This window comes from Nymphalis io, chromosome 18 (assembly GCF_905147045.1).
Source record: "Nymphalis io chromosome 18, ilAglIoxx1.1, whole genome shotgun sequence".
Taxonomy (NCBI): Eukaryota; Metazoa; Arthropoda; class Insecta; order Lepidoptera; family Nymphalidae; genus Nymphalis; species Nymphalis io.
Window position 1 is genome coordinate 2,473,495 of NC_065905.1, and position 21,468 is coordinate 2,494,962.

Below are 21,468 nucleotides of genomic sequence, written 5' to 3' on the forward strand. Positions count from 1 at the left end.
GCGAGCCTTTGTAGTTTGCCTAAAATGGCCCTGGCAAAGGCTTATAGATATTCCGCGGTAACAGTTGCAGTCGCCACGATCGCCTTTGCCTTTATAAAGAGTGACGATGTTAGCATCTCGCATATCCTGAGGGACGTAGTTTTCTTCCCAGCACTTAGCCAGGTGGTTAAGAAGGATGGGCAAGAGGCACTCAAGCTTGACGACTTCGGTGACAACATCGTCTTTTCCGGGGCTCTTTCCGCATTTGAGCTTCTTGACGGCCAGATAAAGTTCCTCTACTGTGGGTGCAACGTCTAGCTCATGCCAAGTTGCCAGATTCGGGACAAGCTCCATTGCTTCTGGCTGAATATCCACTGGGCACGAGTAGAGCCCCTTGTAGTATTCTACCCATCTTGCCATCTGACGGGTGCTGTCTGTTATAACAGAACCGTCGGTTTCCTTGAGAGGTGCCGTCTTTTTTGGAGTAGGTCCAAGAGCTCTTTTGATGCCCGCGTACACCCCGCCAATATCCCCCGCGTTTGCGCACACTTGGATGCTTTGGCAAAGCTCTGTCCAATACGCATTTACAAAGAAGCGCGTGCTACGCTAGAGTGAGGCTTTTGCCTTCGTGAGATCTTTACGCGTCGCATCGCAAGGGTTAAGGCGAAAATTTAAAGCGGCTTGGCGTTTCGAGTCAATCAAGGGAAGTAAGTGCTCCTCGTTTTCTTGAAACCAGTCGTAAGATTTTGCCTTTTGATAGCCATAAATCTTGCCTGCAGTGTCAGTGAGAAGAGACTTGACTTTTTCCCATTCGACTCGCGCTGATGCCGTACTGTCCCAAGTTGCAACTTCTTCGCGGACGAGTTCCCCAAATGACTCCACTACTTCCATGTCACGAGTCTTGAAAAGATTTATCTTTTTTTGACCGAGTGGCTTGGAAGAATGGATTTTTCTAGGGACAAGTCGGACTTTAGTAGCAACGAGGCTGTGATCGGTGTCGCAATCGGCACTGTGAAACGCCCTCGTGTGGAGCGTTTTCCGTAGATCCCTCCTTCTTGTAAGAGCAAGGTCTAATTGGTGCCAGTGTTTAGATCGAGGGTGCATCCACGAGACTTTCCGCATCATTTTGCCTTTAAAAAAGGTGTTGGTAACACACAGCTGGTGCCTTGAGCAAAACTCTAACAGTCGTTGTACGTTGGCGTTAAGCTTGCCTATGCCGTGTGCACCGAGGCATTCAGGCCAGGCTGATGTGCCCTGAACGACGTGGGCATTAAAGTCACCCAAAATATGCAGTCTGTCAGTTGGATTCACCCTGCGCACTGCCTCATCGAGCTGGCCGTAGAATTGATCCTTGGTCTCAGGTTTTGAACTAAGCGTCGGTGCGTAAGCGGAAATTAGCGTGACAAAACCGCTTTTTGTGTTTAGACACAAGACCATAATCCGCTCGGAAACGCCTACAGGTGCCTCTATGGCGTTAATGAGATGGTTTCGAACCGCGAAACCTACACCATGCTCTCGTGTTTCCAAGGAACTCTTGCCCTTCCAGTAAAAAGTGTAGTTAGCTTCACGCAAAGACCCTTCGTCTTCAGTTCTGGTCTCTTGTAAGGCTACAATATCGATATTGAGCCTTTTAAGCTCCACGTCGATACTGTAAGTTTTGCGCAGTTTTTGGGCGCAATCGGAACTTCCGTAGGTGTTCGGGAAGCCTGTCCTCATCGTTCGGACATTCCATGTCGCAAAGTGCATGTAAGCAGCGTTGGTGTGGGTTTTGAGATTTTTGTTTCTTTGAGCAGGTGGTTAATGTCACAGCATCAACGTCTAGCTGTAAGGCTTGTGTTCCGTTCACCCAGGCGGAACAAGTTAACGCTGAGGCGGATCAGTACCTTATTGATCGGGGGCTGCCCGACTTAAAGCAGGCCAGGCAACTTTATGGCAACACGGGCTTGCCCAGTACCCATGCCACCCTCTCCTCCTGCCCAGCAGGATCCGCAGGAATGACGAGTCAATACGTGTGGTGCTGGTTTGCCCGCAGGTGACTGGCTTACGCCTAAACGGAGGCACCGCTCCGGGTTTAATATTAGTTTTCCTTCTTCTTTGGCGTGACGCTGGGATAATTTTGGGAAACAACGTATCAAGGAGAGGGGTGAGGATACTGTGATCACGGAAGATACAGGAATGTGACACTAGTAGCTAGAGCAGTCCGGGGTCGCGTACCCGTAGTGATTCCAACCAGCTATCGGACAGATAACTGGTAGATCCACCCTCTGGACAAAATATTTATATTATAATTATATTATAAATGCGAAAATAGTTCTGATGAAATCTTCGATCGACGACGATACGACAGTGCTAAATGACTGGATGCGCGCGCAATGCTGCCTGTTACGATTTCTGTCCCAACAACACTCGGCTTTCTGGATTTCAGATGATGGCCGTATTGACACAACCTATATTAAACCGATATTTACACACTACACAATTACACAGTCTCCATTATGAGGATAGCAGGAATAGAAAGTACGCCTGTGCTACCGCATATATTTGTGAATGGTAATATCTGCTATGCGGGCTAGTCTATAGAGAATGGCCGCTTAGGCCGTAACATTAGAAGACATTTGTTACTAACCAGAATTTGTCTTGTCGATCAAATTCCTGAGCTTCACGCTAATTGTTTGCAGCATATAATACACATCAAAATTAACAAGCGCGTTCTCCATATTTAGTAGATATATTTTGTATTATTCAATATTGAAGACAATGTTGCAAGCATTCATTACCACTAAAAAAAAATCCTTCGTGATTGTGTATGGGTATGACAAAAAAATCAAAACTAAATGCTTCTGCTGAGGAAAGGCGTGTAGTTTAATACGTCATCATTCGACAAATTTCTTCACGATAATTTAGTTCACCGATCGAGATATATCAAGTACATGAAACTTCGGTGTTTCTTTGCCAATTGTTTATACGATAGGAGTTTAAATAATACATGGTGCTCATCACTAATCCGGACAGGATTTGAGCAGCAAGCTTCAGTTTACACACAGGTACCCATTGGGCAACGGCTCTTATATTGAAAAGTTGTCAAATTAATAAAAATTGTTTTTTATTAATTAATACAATATTTACAATTTTATTAATAGCGTTACCTGCGACTACTGTGTATGTCATATTTGATAAAATATAATTTATCTGAAATATATAATGGTTAGTACAAAAATATATCAAGATTTCATACACCTTGCAATCAAAAAGGAGTTACGAACTGATAAACAGACAAAAATTCTAACGATCATAGTTTTGGGTTTTATTGCGTTGATAAAGGCACCTGGTAATAGTTTTACTCGTATATCTTCCATGTACAGACAGCGATCAGGTACAGATTTATTATATGAATAAATTATTTTTTTAGAATTTCTATCGTTTTAGCAAATTAGTAGTAAAAATTAAATACTTTATTTAATAAATTTGAATGTTTAGCCATCTTTTTCATGCGGTCGATGCCTCCATATGATCCCACTCCAGTCACAAGAAATGTTGCTAAGACATAGAAGAAGCCTCTGATAGGAAACGATGAAAACTTCTTGTTTAAGTTAACAATATTTTGCCATAACAACGTTACTCTACAAATATCTAAAATGAAAAAAAAAAATGTATAACACTTTATTTAATTACTTTTGTCTAGAAATTACAATTCAATCATTTTTCGAGTGTACCCTCTAGCAATGCTTAGTTGTTGGTAGGACCATGTGCAATTCCGTCTGGGTAGGTTCCACCAAACCATCAGATAATCTACTATTAAACACGATATGTATTGTTATTTTCATGTTTGAACAGTGAGTGAGCCAGTGTGAGTGAACAAGCACAAGAAAATTAACATCCTATATTCCAAGGTTGGTGAAAAAAAAATCAATATTACACTTATAAATGTAACATATATTTAGTGTAAAATCAATTTACAAATACATCAAACTGATGCCTTAAAAATATCTTATCTTAGGGTAAGAATAAAATTTACGAGTGCAGAGCGCGAATACGCAACCATATATAGCAGCTGGTCGGGATATAGTAGCCATGTATCCTCCACGGTCGCTTGAAAAGTGTAGCGGAGCAAGCCCCAGCGCTCGTGACAGGTGTAACACGAATACTAAGGAACCCTGCACTTTCCAAGCTTGATCATCCATCTTTACACCTCGTTACCACGCCCGTGATGTTCTCACCTCTAAACCTTTTCAGATTCAAATTAAACAATGACCCACCCTTTTCTTCAACCTTTTAAACAACAGTACATATATATTTACTACTTCGATTAACAAAGATGAACTATTTATTTTATGTGTTTACAAATGGACGATGTTATTCAAACGAGAATTAAATAACGTTAAAATTATTTATAAGCATACCAGTGGCGTAGCGTGGGCCTTGGCCCCTAATTTACAATTTTTTTTTAAATATTAAATTTTATTTGTCTTGTTTTCATCAAAGTTTACGATCTACTACTCTAGTTATACATTTTTAATACCTGTAATATTTGTTAAGTGACAAGAAGAAATATATTGTAGCACAAGTATAGGAAAAAATCTGAAAACCGTAAATTTATTTATTAAAAAAATATTTAAAAAAATAATTTTAGGGAAATTAATTTATACAAACAAATTAAAGAAAAACAGTCTAAATCTTAAAATAACCTAGTAAATCTTTCAGTATTGTGGTGGTACGGAACCTTCAGTGCGAAAGCGCGGGTTTTTAATAAAAGTTATTGACAGTGTTTGACTTATTTCCGTTACTAACTATTGATACTTTTTATTTTGTCATTATAAATTGACATGCTTTCAAACGCTCATTTCAATGATAAGAATCGATTGTAGTATAATAAATGTTACGTTACAATCAAAATAAAATTTAAATTTGAAAACTCTATGTCCATCCATTTTTACAAGTGCTGAACACTAATAAATATTGCAAGGACTAATTTTTAGAAATTACCAATATTAGGGTACTATCTGTTCCTATAATGTCGTATCAACCAGTAACATAAAAATTTGAAAATAATTTCAAATGAGTAAATTTACATTTGTTTCAATTTGGGTGAAGTTTTTAAATATTTTGTACACATAAGACGTCACAATCAATAATAACTAAAGTGGTTTGACGAATTAACAAAAGGACGCGTCGTTTCGCACAAACGGGACATTATATTCGCTTATGATTTTGTAGATTATACTATAACGTTCCACGCGCTCAATCTGTCTTTTATTTTATAATCTGCGGATTTTTATTTTACATTAAAGTGATATGGCACAATAATAAATAATGTCCTTAATGAAAGACCATTGTTTTAATGCAGTATGTTAAGAAGCATGATGGAATATCGTGCAGTCATTATTTAACAAGACTTTTTAATTTACAGTTATAAAAAGGTTGTAAAACATGAAATATTGTCACGTGCATTTCAATTTAAGCAAATTACATATCAGATATTGTCTTAAGCTAAGAAATAGAGGCATTTTTCAAGTTTTTAATTGATTAAATTGCAATAACACAGTCGTATAGATAAGTGCTATACTGATGATGGACAGAATTAAAGATAACCGGGAACGATGCGTCAGACTGTCAGATTTTAAGGAATTTTATTCCGTCCGAAATTTTATTTCGTAGCGCGTCGTCTGGAAATACTGTATAGATTATAATAAAAATATGATAACTTAATACAAAGCCACCTTCCTAATTTATATATTAAAATATAATCATAACTTATAAATAAACATGAAATAATTACATACAAAGAAATCATTATCTACAATATTTTATCTTAAGATAATAACGATTGACAATTAGTACGATTGTAGCAGCATCGTGACATTGGATTACTTTACACTATCATGTAATAAGGGCAAATTGTTAACCACCAGTTTATTTACTTAATTAGTTCTATTAATTGGTGAAGAGCATTGATTTATACTTTACTTATACGCGAGTGAAACCGCGGACAAGTTTATAATATTAGTATGACTTAATGTTATAATGAAATTACATTAAAATGCCTTCTAATCCAAGGATACTCTTATCGTTAGAGATTAATCGATGATTACGAAGATTATTAAGACTTAGCTGCCCGCCCCGACTTCGTACGGGTAAAATAAGGAAGGGAGAGGTATAAACATTGCCAACAAATCTGATTTGACTAAATACTGAATGCTCAGTGGTCGCTTATTGCGTCATCGGCTACCAACGGCCGATGATCACTCATATTAAAAATATACTTAATTATGTAACTATAATCAGCGTTTTAGAAACAAGACATAAGTCATTTACTTTAATAACGATCAAACTTTCATTTCATGTAACTAATGTGCAAAACGCCATGACAGAATATATGTATATAGGTACATGTATGGGATTAAGTTAGTTACAGAGATATAAAATTACTCAATATACAAATTATACACGTAATTGGGGCATAAAGAAACTTAATCAGCTAAAATCTTCAACAGCAAAATTCATGATAATCGTTTGAATAATTAAGACATGAAAGCGTGGCAAAACAACTCACCTTCACATTTATAATGACGATGATGTCCCCTCTTGATGATGATGATGATCTATTTCGGCTACGGCAGCCAAACTCAAGAGAGGTTAGCCATCTGCGCAAGACATGTTATAGTGCAAGTGTGTGTACGGAACGCAACAAAATGTGTGCACTCTCTCTTGTGTATACTCTCATCATTCGATGAGAAATCTGCTGCGACAAAAAATGTTAACTAAAGATCTAACTAAATAAATTCCATTTAACATTTGAGGAAAACAGTAATTTACTCGAAACTGAATAGAAAATAGCGAATAATAAATTCAATAGTCAACTTCACTTCACTTCACGAACCTTTTCAATACCAATGATACGTTATATACAATGGTGACATGGAGACAAGCCGATTATTTGACCATCTTAGTCGGGTGGCAGATGCTGCGCAAGAGCAATTTCCTAACGCGGAATTGGTGTTTTTGGGGGATTTTAATGCTCACCACGAATCCTGGTTGAAATCCCTCAAAACTGACCATGCTGGAAGGACTGCTCATGCTTTTGCTCTCACACATGACTTGACCCAACTGGTTGATCAGCCCACCAGGATCCAAGACATTGATGGGCAAGCACCTTCTCTACTGGACCTTCTGCTGACTTCTCACCCGGTGGAATATCAGGTTGTGGTTCAGGCTCCTCTTGGCTCTTCCGATCACAGCCTTATTTCTACCAGAGTGCCACAGGCCAAGCTGCCGCCACTAGCGGTATGCAAACGTCGCGTTTGGCACTATAAGTCGGCGGATTGGGACGGTATGCGCGAATACTATACGTCGGTCCCTTGGAAGGAACGTTGCTTCAGTGGGAATGACCCTACAGCTAGTGCCGCTGCTGTTGCTGGCGAGATCATGTTGGGAATGGAATACTACATTCCTAGCTCAGATCTCGTCAGTAGGAGTACGCGTAACCGTTGGTTCACTCGTGAATGTGCCGATTCTGTAGGTACCACCCACTCATCAGATATTCTACCGCAAAACAGCAATACTTGATATTGTTGTGTTCCGGTTTGAAGGGTGAGTGAGCCAGTGTAATTACAGGCACAAGGGACATAAAATCTTAGTTCCCAAGGTTGGTGGCGTATTGGCTATAAGCGATGGTTGACATTTCTTACAATGCCAATGTCTAAGGGCGTTTGGTGACCACTTACCATCAGGTGGCCCATATGCTCGTCCTCCTTCCTATTCTATAAAAAAAAAAAAAAAAAAAAAAAAAAAAAAAAAAAAAAAAAAAAAAAAAAAAAAAAAAAAAAAATAAGCAGGCGGCATATCGCAAGTGGATCAACGGCTGCATTAGCGGGGCATCTAACATTGACTCACTGAAAGCAAACTATAATAAAAATTCCAAGTCCTGTAGAAAGGCATACACGAGAGCGGATGCACAGCGAATTGTACAGATTGGTCATGACCTTGTTTCGCATCCTAGGGGCTCCCGTAGCTTCTGGCGTCTGACCAAGTCTGTGCAAAACAATTTCTGCCAACCTTCGCTGCCACCGCTCAGAAATCCGGACGGATCGCTAGCTCACAGTCCGCAAGAGCAAGCTGATCTCCTGGCTAAACTCTTTGCCGACAATTCCGTCATCGATGATTGTAGTGCACTGCCACCTACAATACCTGCATGTGGCCATACGATGCCTGACATTAAAATCAGGCAACGTGATGTGCGTGCGGAGCTGCAATCACTTGATGTACGGAAAATGATGATGATGATGTACGAGAAATGGTTGCGCTTCACAATTCTATGTAGTGAATGCTGGGGTCCCCCAGGGATCTGTGCTATTTCCCACACTCTTTCTTTTGCATATCAATGATATGCTCTCCCTTGGGAACATACATTGCTATGCAGATGATAGTACAGTGCATGGTGGATACCACGGACGCGCAGTGGCTGGGCGGGCGGAAACTGAGGAGAGGCGGGAGAATCTTGTCATTGAACTCGATAGGACGTTAGAGCTCATCGCCAAATGGGGCTCTGATAATCTTGTTGAGTTTAATGCCAAGAAAACACAGGTATGCGCTCTCACGGCGAAAAAGTCAACATTTTCCCCTCTTCCCTCCCTCTGTGGTACTCCGCTGGTGATGCAAAGCAAAATCGCCATGCTGGGGATTGACGTTCACTGCGACCTTAGTCCAAGGTATTACATCGAGGCTGTTATAAAAACAGCTTCACGGACACTCGGAGTTCTGAACAAGGTGCGGCGCTTTTTCACGCCACAACAACTGTGCCTGCTGTACAAAACACAGGTACGGTCTTGCGTGGAATATTGCTCGCACCTTTGGGATGGCTCCGCTAAGTACCTACTTGAGGCCTTGGAACGGTTGCAGCGACGTGCCGTACGCATTATTGGCGACGTAAAGGTCACAAACACCCTTGAACCTTTACAATTGCGTCGTGAGATAGCAGCACTGAGCGCTTTCTATCGACTGTATCACGGCGAGTGCTCTGAGGAATTATTCTCTCTAATTCCTGCTTCCCCCTTCCTTCTTAAGTCCACGCGAGCTGGTTCTCGATGTCACCGCCTTACTGTGACATCAATTCCATCGCGAACAAAGAAATTTGGCAACTTCTTTCTTTGTCGCACTTCCAAAAAATGGAATTCCTTACCAGCTCACGTGTTCCCCTCCTCTTACAACCCGGGTTCCTTCAAACGAGGCGTGAAGAGGCATCTTGCGGGCCGGCAGGGCGATGGCGGCTAGTGCAGAACGTTTTTCACGTCTGTACTGGCCGTCGTCGCGTTTGGACTATACTACCACTTACCATCAGGTGGAGTAGAGTCATTTGCCCTCCCGGCGAATATAAAAAAAAAATAAAATATAATCTCTGGATGCAACCACATCTTTTTCTTATCTTCCAATCGGTTCAAGACCTTTGCATTATTAGCAACTAACCGCTTCTACTAAAACAGATAAAGTACATCACGGCTAAATACTCGTTTACCTACGCTTTTATTAACGAATAGTAAAAATGATTTACGACTGAGCTGAGCTGTTAACTGGGCTTGTCTAACATGCCAGCTAGATAGTATATAGGAGAAATATAGGAGGAATTTTCAAAACAATACTATTAAATACTAAAAATTTATTTAATTATTTCAAGGCTCAAGCATCGCTCTCGCAGCCGTTGATGTAGTACGTTTTAGGTTTATGAAATTTTTTGAATATGCAGGACTATTAGAAAAATAAAGATGTTAAATAAATATAATACCTAAATAATACGCTATCATTTTTTTCGAAATACTGAAAATATCACCCAGTAATTTTACTTAGATTTATTCGACGCATAGTATTAAGCAAAAGTATAATTTATCAAATCTATTAATATTAAAAATTAAATTAAAATGTATTTTAAGTATAAGAGTTTCACAGATGAGCTACATTGACTACCAACATGCGCGCGTACATGCGCAAATAATTATTAATAGGTACAAAAAAATAGTACGAAGCGAATTATTATCAACAAGGTCTTATCTTAAGATGATAACAATTAAGTCGGTGAAGTCGTAACATCGTGACATCAGTGACAGGAATACTTCACACGATTTTGTCATGTTATGTTATAGTGTCATAATTGTTTAGACTGAAATTCTGGGTTGAGGCCACCTCTCCTTTGATTTAGAGATAATTCCACCACACTGCTCCAATGAATGCACATGTGGCAGATTTTCATCCGACACATGCTGTTTTACACACCATGTTTTCTTTCACAGATAAGCTCGAGATGAATTATTATAAAAACAAATTTAGCATATGATAACAGTTGTGGTTGTACGGATTTAAACCTGCAATCTGAGCTTAATATTTACGCGTTCTAGTTACAGGATTATCTCAGCTTTCAGCGTTATAGTCTGTGTCGACGTATTTGTAAAAATTGTGCTCCTATATACTTTGATCGTTGACGCTGATCATGAAAGAAGACACTTTTCAAGCGTTTAACATAGAACAAAGTCATAAAACATCTTGGCACACTGGATTGTTTTCTTTCACTCTTACATTTGTTTTTCATAATCACATTTTTATAGTAAATACATAATAAGCGAGTTAAATTTTAGAACAAGGGCAAATATTATTAAGCAAATATTGTTTTGGAAAACGTATGAGAACTAAATTATCTTTGACAACGGGAAGTGAGCATAGTTTAGAGACTTATTATTTTTTCTTTTCTTTATTTAAACTTCATTATATGCAGCCTAAATAAGAGTCATACAACTTTGGCGACGTTATCGCTACATAACGATCTGTTCCAGGCAACCAACGGGGTAAGGAATAAAGCATAGGATGAGATAGGTGGTGCTGTAATAATAAATAAAATAAGATTATAGTATATTAATAAATAAATTATATTATCAATACATACTAAAATTACAAGTATATAATATAAATACATAAAATAATACTAATTATAATCATGATGATGACGTACCATCCTGACCGGAAATTAACTGTGCTGGAGATACTTTAGTGTGTGTGTGTAAGAAATACCTATAGGTGCACTCTCTATTTCCTCAATCTCATAATCCGATAGAATAACTCTATGAGTTCAGGAGCAGGGCCAACAGATGTATGTATATATAAACATATATTTACTAACTTATAGTCGCGTCCTCGCCGCGTGGATGTTCGTTTATGAAAAAACGATTTTTCTTGACTTTTATTTGGCAGGCAGGCAGGACGATCATGTGATTGTAATACTTTAAAATTTAATTTAATTGGACAATTGTTGTGAAATTTCATGTCAACAGGTAGATTTTATAATAATAAACTAGAATTTTTTTAAGTTAAATGTGTGTTTTAATTTAATTAATTTATATAGATCGGCAATAAATAAAAGGAAACAAAAATCACACAAAAGATAACATGTAATTCGATATTATCGTTTATCGTTTGAGGCTGATCTGAAGATAACGGAGATTATTAACAATATAAAACGTCGCTGGAAAAGAAGCCAACACTTTAAAATTAAACAATGTTCGTAATAACACTGTTGGCTCTCGTTGGCGCCTCGATTGGTGAGTACATTATAATTTGTTTTTATTCAATATTTGTTAACGTACCTTCTTATACCAGTTGGATTGTTGATAATGCATAAAAATGATGTTTAATCAAGTAAATCTGTTTTATTTACATCGTAAAATAATTCAAGTTCAAGTAAAGCTAACATAATAATAGTGTAAGCGTCACTTGTCTTGGAAATGTGTAAAAATATACTACACCGATATTAGTGCATCCAGTGCGGCAAATTTTGTCAAGTATGTCCTAAAGTTAGTTGGATTTCTACCAAAATTCATCTTTCCTGTGATAAAAAAGTATGAGACCTCTTTCTTTCTATCAACCCCATATTTCAATTAATATCACTATATAAATAAAGACCCGCTGCGTCTGTCTGTCTGTTCACACGCGATAAATGCAATAACTATCGAACGGATTTTCTAACAGGTTTCACCAATGGACGAAGTGATTTTTCAGAATGGTTTACGTGTATAATTCGTTACAATTTTGTTAAAATTGGCTGAGCATTTAGTGACCGGTTCTGACCATAGTCGCAGAGACGCCGGACTACTCAATCTGGAGGGCAGTGGGACCCGAAGTTCGGGCGTCCCCGTGGTCTCCAGTTGAGTCTCCCATCTCCGTCTCTGCGGTGAAAGTCACGGTGTCCAAAATGCGGCACTTCGTACAACTTCAATTTCCCCATACTTATTCACACCCACACGCAATGGTTTGTATAAACAGAAAGAAGAAAGATTCACAGCGGCTGCACCACCTCTCTTTTTCAGTGCATCTCTCAAATATACGAGGTTTGCACTCCAATCTCTTTGCGGTCCACCACCACCTTGAGACCGCCAAGCCGCACTTGCTCTTTTTCACGGAGACACAAATTACCAGTCCAGCAGATGTAGCGTACTTACAGTATCCCGGATAGTCACTCAAACACAACTTCAAACCTCGTGCTGGGGTCCTGTATGTACGCTCGTAATGACGTCTGCTGCCGACGTCTCCGAAACTTGGAGGTATCCGATTTTTCGGTAATATGGTGCGTATCGGATACAGGTTTGTAGCAGATTATTCCTTTCCCCTCGGCTCTTGTTGAGAGTAATCGTGTGTTGCGTTTATTTACTTTAAAAAATTAAATATATTTATTAGAAAATAATTTAAAAAAATAGGAGTGCATAACTATCAAGAAGATAGCACCGGCAACGAGTGCGTATCTGTCAACAGCCAAGCGAGTGAAACAGTGAATAAATTAACATCTTGTTGTCACTGTCTTAAGCGCAGGAGCGCCGCCCACTGGTGCCACCTAACTACAGCACTTGCGTGCTTGTAAGCAACCGCTCCGCCACCGCTGGACTCTTAGTACTTTGTGTAAGCTATGCCTATTAACCGGTCTCCACCGCATTGCGCTTCACCAACGCTGCAATCCACTACCTCAGAACCAAATATATCTACTCACGACCATGATAGCGATGCTTCTCAGTCGAAGGTGACATTTAGAAGTAAACGGAAACACAACCCCGAGCAATATTATTTGAATAATCTTAAATCTGATATTTCAGAAATGTTTAAAAAATTGACAAAAGAACAGGACTCTAAATTTTCTATAATAATTGTTTCTATAAATGAACTAAAAGCACAAAATACGGAAATTAAGACTGCCGTCGAGTTTCTTTCACAGAAATACGATGAAGTTTTAACAAGAATAAATTCTACTGGTCTGAAGTCTAAGGGTGGTAGGGCTTTGTGCAAGCTCGTCTAGGTAGGTACCACCCACTCATCAGATATTCTACCGCAAAACAGCAATACTTGATATTGTTGTGTTCCGGTTTGAAGGGTGAGTGAGCCAGTGTAATTACAGGCACAAGGGACATAAAATCTTAGTTCCCAAGGTTGGTGGCGCATTGGCTATAAGCGATGGTTGACATTTCTTACAATGCCAATGTCTAAGGGCGTTTGGTGACCACTTACCATCAGGTGGCCCATATGCTCGTCCACCTTCATATTCTATAAAAAAAAAATCATTGGAGGAGAAGAGGAGACAAATCCGGAGTCTTGAAAACAAAATTGAGGCCCTTGAAAGAAATACTAGAGCGGCATGTATTGAATTTAGAAATATACCTCAACGACAAAACGAAACTAAGGATTCTTTAATCGAAATTATCGAATCTACTGCCAAGGTATTTATTAAAAGTAAATGTACAACGTTCAGAAATCAAAAATGTTTTTAGAATTAACTCTAAAACAGAATATAAGCCAATACTTTGCGATTTTTCTACTATATTAATAAAAGATCAATTCTTAAAATCCTTTAAAAGTTATAACAAAGACAATGTTACAAAACTCAATACAAATAATATTAACATTGAAGGCACTGTAAAGCAGATATACATCTCGGAAAATCTTACTGCATCTGCTAGAAGACTCTTTTTTATGGCAAGGGATGCGACTAAAGAAAAGGGATACTTATTTTGCTGGATGTGGTCAGGAAGGATATTTGTACGTAAACGTGAAGGTACACCGCACATTATTATTAATAATAAAAAAATAAAAAAAATTTACTGACTAGTTATTTTAGCATGCATGTTTTTTTATTCCGCTCGATGACTTGATGTCATCGAGCGGAACAAAGGCTCTAAAGTGTTCGCCAGAGATCTGTCTGTTGGTCAGAGTCAACTAACAAGGCTGAAAACTGAGAATGGCAGAATAGTCACGTCAAGATCTGAGCTGTTGGAAGATGTTGAGAAGTTGTACACGACAGCTCAATCACCTGTCAGTAGTCATGCTGCAGATTCCAGAGCAAGACTAACCCGACACTACACTGAAGATCTTCAGGACGTTAGTCTTTTCGAGATTAGAATGGCTCTCGGACAACTCAAAAACAACAAGACACCTGGTGATGATGGTATTACAGCCGAGCTTCTGAAGGCGGATGATACAACGAACCTCAGGGCTCTTCAGAGGCTTTTTAACTCCGTCATAGCCAAAGGTAAAACGCCAAAGGCATAGCACAGAAGTGTGGTGGTACTTTTCTTTAAGAAGGGTGATAAAACCCTTCTGAAGAATTACAGGTCCATCTCACTGCTGAGCCATGTTTACAAGTTGTTTTCAACAGTCATTACGAATCGTCTCGAGCAAAGGCTTGACGACTTCCAGCTACTTAACAAGCCGGATTCCGGAAAGGCTTTAGCACCATAGATCAAATACATACGCTGCGGCAAGTTATATAGAAGACTGAGGAGTATAACCAGCTACTTTGCTTAGCGTTTGTGGACTATGAGAAAGCCTTTGATACGATCGAAACCTGAGCCGTGCTGAATTCTCTTCAAAGGTGCCAAATTGATTATCAGTATATCAGGGTGTTAAAGTGCTTATACGAGAACGCCACCATGTCGATCCGACTCCAGGATCAGTACTCAAAACCTATCCAACTGCAGAGAGGTGTAAGACAGGGAGACGTGATATCTCCGAAACTGTTTACCGCTGCATTGGAAGATGTTTTCAAACTTCTGGACTGGAACGGACTTGGCATCAATATCAACGGCGAGTACATCACTCATCTTCGATTTGCCGATGACATTGTAATTATGGCTGAGACTTTGTAAGACCTCGGCACTATGCTCGATGACCTCAGCAGGGTTTCCCAACAAGTGGGTCTAAAAATGAACATGGACAAGACGAAAATCATGTCGAACATCCAGGTTGCACCCACTCATGTCAAGGTTGGAAATTCTGCACTCGAAGTTGTAGACAACTATGTCTACCTAGGTCAGACCATCCAACTAGGTAGGTCCAACTTCGAGAAAGAGGTCAATCGTCGAATTCAACTCGGCTGGGCAGCGTTCGGGGAGCTACACGATATCTTCTCATCCCAAATACCGCAGTGTCTCAAGTCGAAAGTCTTCGACCAATGTGTGTTGCCAGTGATGACTTATGGATCAGAGACGTGGTCGCTCACAATGGGCCTCATAAGAAGGCTCAAGGTCACTCAAAGGGCAATGGAGAGGGCTATGCTTGGAGTTTCTCTGCGAGATCGAATCACAAATGATGAAATCCGCAGGCGAACCAAAGTAACCGACATAGCCCGAAGAATTGCTAAATTGAAGTGGCAGTGTGCCCCGCCCGGGCACATCGCTCGCAGAACCGACGGCCGCTGGGACAGAAAGGTTCTCGAGTGGCGACCACGAACCGGAAGACGCAGCGTGGGCAGGCCCCCTACAAGGTGGACCGACGACTTCGAACAAGTCGCGGGAAGCCGTTGGATGCGGGCAGTGCAAGATCGGCCAATTTGGAAATCCTTGGGGGAGGCCTTTGTCCAGCAGTGGACGTCTTTCGGCTGATATGATGATGATGATGATGTTTTTTTATTCTTCTATTGTATTTTGTAAATCTAAGTTATTTTTATTTCAAATTTATATTAATATAGTTATAATTTTTATCCAAACCAATACACACACTAAGAAATATTGCAAAAACACTTTCGAACATAGTATTTTCTGTGCTAATTACAGACCACACACATGCTTGTTTGCAACTTAACAAAATGCTACGATATCTAAGTTTCCAACGGTTAAATTACTTTTATATACATGTTTAATTAATATAAATGATTATAGATACTGTATTTTTCAAAGCACAAATGAAAAATTATTTTATAATATGTTTCACCTTATGTATCTGCACCAAATTTACTATAATATTAATAATTTCATAGATTCCCTTAAAATAGAACTATGTTTATTCTTTTTTCCTACACATTCGATAATTTAATGATGACAGATATAGAAGACAGTAATATTTACTGTAAACGGACAAGTGACCCAGCTGAATATTATACAGCGTTACCATCACAGTATTGTAACCGTAACTCACTATCAGTTATCACTGTAAACATACGAAGCATTAACTCGAATTTTGATCTTTTTCTAATATTTCTCTCAAGATTTAATACAAACATAGATGTTCTTGTATTAACCGAGTGCTGGACAAACGAAAAATTTACATCCCCAAACTTAAATAGTTACAACATGTACCAAACAAAAATTAGTCTAAACAAAAACGATGGTGTCGTTGTTTATGTTCGAATGGATATTCAGTCATCATGTTCTCATGAACCAAAATGTATAGAAGGCAACTGTATTGTAATATACAAGACGAGACGTCCATTATATGTACGTATCGTCCACCTTGTTTCTATAACCCAATGAATTACATAAACTCACTAGATACGATCCTTAATTTGCGAAAATTTAAAAATAATGTAATTCTAACTGGGGATATTAATCTGGATATCCTGGTGGACAATAACAATGGGTATGGATTAATATACCTCGATTTAATGGCTACCCATGGTCTTAAGCAAGGTATTAATTGTCCGACCAGATCAAAAACTTGCTTAGACCATTTCATGGTAAAAACCAAAGTTACATCACATATTTTTGTTTTTAATGAACTAATGGATCACTCCCCTATTCTTCTGCGCATTGACTATACTAAAACTGATAAAAAGTTACCAAATAATTATCAAACAAAATTAAACATGGATGGAGTAAGAAAATTGCTAGCGGAGGTATCGTGGAGTGATTTGTACACTAGAACGGATGTTAATTATGTAGCACAATTTCTTACACAAAAAATAGAAAATGCAATACAAACCAACACGATCACTATCAAAATTTATAAACGAAGAGCACCACTTAAACCATAGATGACTATAGGGGTTGTCAAATTAATACGAAAAAGAGATAAATTACATAAACAGATAAGAAACTACTTCATATAGAAACACACTCAAAAAAGTAATGAAAATGTTAAAAAGACAATATTATAAACAAAAACTCGAATTAAATAAAAATAATATAAGTGAAACTTGGAAAATAATGAAGGAAGTATGTAACATTGATAAAGTTAAAATTTCTTCTACAGAGTTGTTAAAACTGAGCCCGTCTCCTATAGACTCCCTTGATCATGTTAATAAGTTTTTTACATCTGTGGGTAGTCATCTAGCCAGACAAACACTAGAAAAATTAAATACCAATGAAATTACACTTTCTAAAAATTCTAAATCTTATACTGTACCCCTAAAATCTATGTCGTTATATTTATCGACCCCTGATGAAGTTTTAAGTACTGTTTGTAGTCTGAAATCAAACAAAGCGTCCGGGATCGATAAAATATCATCTTTAACATTAAAAAATTGGAGACATGTTCTTGCCATGCCAATGTCGTATTTAATTAACTTAAGTTCTGAGTCTGGTGTTTTTCTAAAGATTTTTAAAAATACTATCCTATGACCCATTTACAAAACGGGTCATAAAACAGATGCCAGTAACTATAGGCCTATTTCCCTATTAAGCTCAATTTCGAAAGTCATAGAAAAAATTGCTAATAAGAGATTAATTGGATATCTGGAACGCAATAACTTCCTATCAGAGAGCCAATTTGGTTTTCGCAACTCTCGTTCCACTGATGAAGCTATTCTTCATTTATCATCTAAAATAACCGCATACCTAGATAATAAAGAGAAATGTCTGGGGATTTTCCTAGATCTACAGAAAGCATTTGATACAATATCCATTCCGATCCTACTAACTCGTCTTGAGAATATTCTTCGCGGTAATGTTCTTCAGTGGTTTCAGGAATATCTAACCGATCGCAGGCAGTGCGTGACAGTCGACAACTATACAAGTTATTTCAATAAAATCACCTACGGTGTTCCTCAAGGGAGTACTCTAGGCCCAACGCTGTTCTTAGTTTAGTTAGCGGCGTTTTTTTTACGCCACAACAACTGTGCCTGTTGTACAAATCACAGGTACGGTCTTGCGTGGAATATTGCTCCTTTGGAATGGCTCCGCTAAGTACCTACTGGAGGCCTTGGATCGGTTGCAGCCACGAGCGGTCCGCATTATTGGTTACGTAAAGGTCACAAACACCCTCGAGTCTTTAGAATTACGTCGAGAGATAGCAGCGCTGAGCGCTTTCTATCGACTGTATCACGGGGAGTGCTCTGAGGAATTATTCTCTCTAATTCCTGCTTCCCCCTTCCCTCATTAGTCACATCAATTCCATCGCACACAAAGAAATTTTGCAACTCCTTTCTTTGTCGCACTTCCAAAAAATGCCTTCCTCTTACAAACCGGGTTCCTTCAGCAATGCTTAGGATGGTTGCGTTCTGGTTGAAAGGATGAGTAAGCCAGTGTAACTACAGGCAAAAGGACATAATATGTTCGTTCCCAAGAGGAGGAATGGTTAATATTTCTTACATAGCCAATGTCTAAGGACAGTGGTGAACATTTAACATCAGGTGTTAACATTTAACAACATTGTCCGTCGTAATAACGTCAATCTCGTTTCTAATCATAGCGTCTGGGCTTCGTTACGTCCACTTCCGTTGAGGCTGTTTCTTAAAGAAAGAGTTCATCAAGAACAGACCCTCTTTCTCCAAAAAGTTGACGAGCATTTGCCCCTATGATTCCTACTTCCAAATCCGTGTTGTCCTACTACCGATTCGTTGCTGGTATGTACAACATTGAAGTGGTGGATAAACACCTGATTTCGGGTCATTGTACACTATAATATTTGAACTTAAGCTTTCAATTAAAATTGCCTACATAAGGCACACTGGCAAACAGGCCAACTGGTAAGTGGTCCCCATTGCCCATAGACATTGGCACAGTAAGAATAATTAACTATTTATTAAAGTATTCTAGCAGTAGTCAGTCTAACTAAGATATATATCTCTTGTTCTTATAACTACATGGCTCACTCAGCCTGCAATCCGGAACAGAACAGTCACATTAAGTACCGCTGTTTCGCGGTGATATATGTCATAAGTATTTGGTACTTACCGAGACGGGCTTGCACAAAGCCCTATCACCGAGTATAAAATTGAAATGTTCTATATCAGTATGATATGTAATATGTAGCTAGTGAAATAGCATTGTAGTAAGTCAAATAATTTATACCATCAACTCATTTATTAATTTTTACAGCGGCACCAAACGCACTCGGTCCACGTATTGTTGAAGGACCGGCACCAAACGCACTCGCTCCACGTATTGTTGGAGGATCTAATGCTAACATAGAAGATTACCCTTTTATGGCAGTCATATTAGGATCTATTGAAGATAACATTCCAGTTCGTTTTATACCCTACTGCGGAGGAACTCTAATCACAACCAGATCCGTTCTTACGGCAGCCCACTGTTTCCTGTAAGTCGATAAGTAACATTTTTTTCTAGATATGCGGCAGTTTTAGTTCACCGGCAAACACATTTATATCTGAAAAATTTGTAATATATATACCAGTAGCCAACACAGTAGCTCCTTAAACGAACTAGCATTGAATGTTTGTATAGCAGGCAGGTATGTAGATTGCATAGCACTTTATTTAAGGTGTGATGTGAGTAGTGTTGTTTAGATATTTTAGGAAAAACAACATGAAGAAGATATTTCATAACTTTGTCATTGATTATCACAAAAGTGACCGAATAGTTTCTATTTTCTACGTTGACATAAATAAAATCTTAAATAATCAAGGCATAAGTGGTATGCAAGTATATTATGATATGACATAGAGTTTAGAATTAGTAGTGCAAACTAGCCCTTACTTAATTTTAGTGGGGTGGTATGTTATGAAATATGTTATGAGTTTTAATTGAAACTTTTTTTTACAGTAACGACGTCTTAGGTAACACACATACACGAGTGCGACTTGGCTCGCCATTCTCATATTTTGGAGGTGACTTTCATAGAGTTCAAAATTGGATTAAGCATCCTGGATACGCGTTTCCTAAAGTATATCACGACATTGGAATAATAAAACTCGCCGCCCCCGCCACACTCTCCAGCCGCATTGGCCTTGCCCCTATCGCTGGACCCAACTACTCGGTCGCAGATAATACTACCGTCACCGCTGCCGGATGGGGCTTACTTGAAGTATGTTTACGATCTAGATATTTTATTTTTATTTTTAAATATACTTGTAAATATAGTTTTTTTTTTTTTTAATACAGCATTCTAATTTGGGTTTTTAAATAATTATTTTATCATGTTCGGAAATGTTCGGAATAAATGGTACCCCAATGGTAAATGGTCACAATCAAACATAGACCAAGCGAAATCGTCTCAAACATTGACAATGCGCCGCCGACCACGGGATATATGATTATTTGAATTAAGCGCGAATTAGGGATAGCGAGTTTTGCAGCATTATTTCGTTGTTTAGTATTTCCTCGCAGTTCAGATTATTCTACGTTAGTCTTTTTGCAATGTAAATAATCTAAGTCTTTTTATGACAAAACATTGAATATGTGATGATACGCATTAAATCGATTACACTATGATTTTTTTACAGTATGGTGGCGAACCTTCACATATTCTTCAACGAGTTGATGTACAAATAATCAACCACGACATCTGCAGAGAAAATTACGCTGAACTGCAATCTTTGCTAGGCGAACATCAAGTTCCTAATGTAACATCGGAAAAGGTATGCGCTGGAATATTAGATGGTGGTGGCAAGGATGCATGCAATGGTGACTCAGGAGGACCTCTGCTTCATCAAGGAGTCATTATTGGAGTCACTTCTTGGGGCCATGAATGCGCTCTCGCGAAATATCCCGGGGTCTATGTTAACGTACCGTCTTATACCAGATGGATTGTTGAGAATGCATAAGAATTATAGTTAATAAATTAAATCTATTTTAAATACGGCTGTCCTAAAGCAATACAAGTTCAAGTGACGCTAATATAATAAACGTTAAGCATCAGTACCATTAGCTGTTTAATTTTTAATTTATAAAATTTGAATTCAATTTTGTTTTATAGTTAACGTATCATGGGGTGGGCAGTTTAAGTTTACTGGAAATATATAAAAAAAAACTATCCCTGTGAACAAAACAAATTATTAGCTATCTTACATAGATACTAAGA

General features: G+C 38.5%; 1 protein-coding gene across 1 annotated transcript; it reads left to right on the top strand.

Annotated features, from left to right (window-relative positions):
* Positions 1-11,475: 11,475 nt before the first annotated feature.
* On the top strand, positions 11,476-21,211 carry LOC126775655 (trypsin, alkaline C-like). The gene is made up of 4 exons (XM_050497719.1): positions 11,476-11,555; positions 19,527-19,746; positions 20,211-20,472; positions 20,891-21,211. Exons 1-4 carry the CDS (start codon positions 11,513-11,515, stop codon positions 21,209-21,211), a joined length of 846 nt encoding a protein of 281 aa, XP_050353676.1. The 5' UTR covers positions 11,476-11,512.
* Positions 21,212-21,468: the final 257 nt, after the last annotated feature.

Excerpts from the sequence above, each read along its gene's own strand:
- LOC126775655 (XM_050497719.1), top strand. The coding sequence starts at position 11,513 with ATGTTCGTAATAACACTGTTGGCTCTCGTTGGCGCCTCGATTG. Across the intron at positions 19,747-20,210 it reads ACGGCAGCCCACTGTTTCCT|TAACGACGTCTTAGGTAACA; the intron begins GTAAGTCGATAA and ends TTTTTTTTACAG. Across the intron at positions 20,473-20,890 it reads CCGGATGGGGCTTACTTGAA|TATGGTGGCGAACCTTCACA; the intron begins GTATGTTTACGA and ends ATTTTTTTACAG.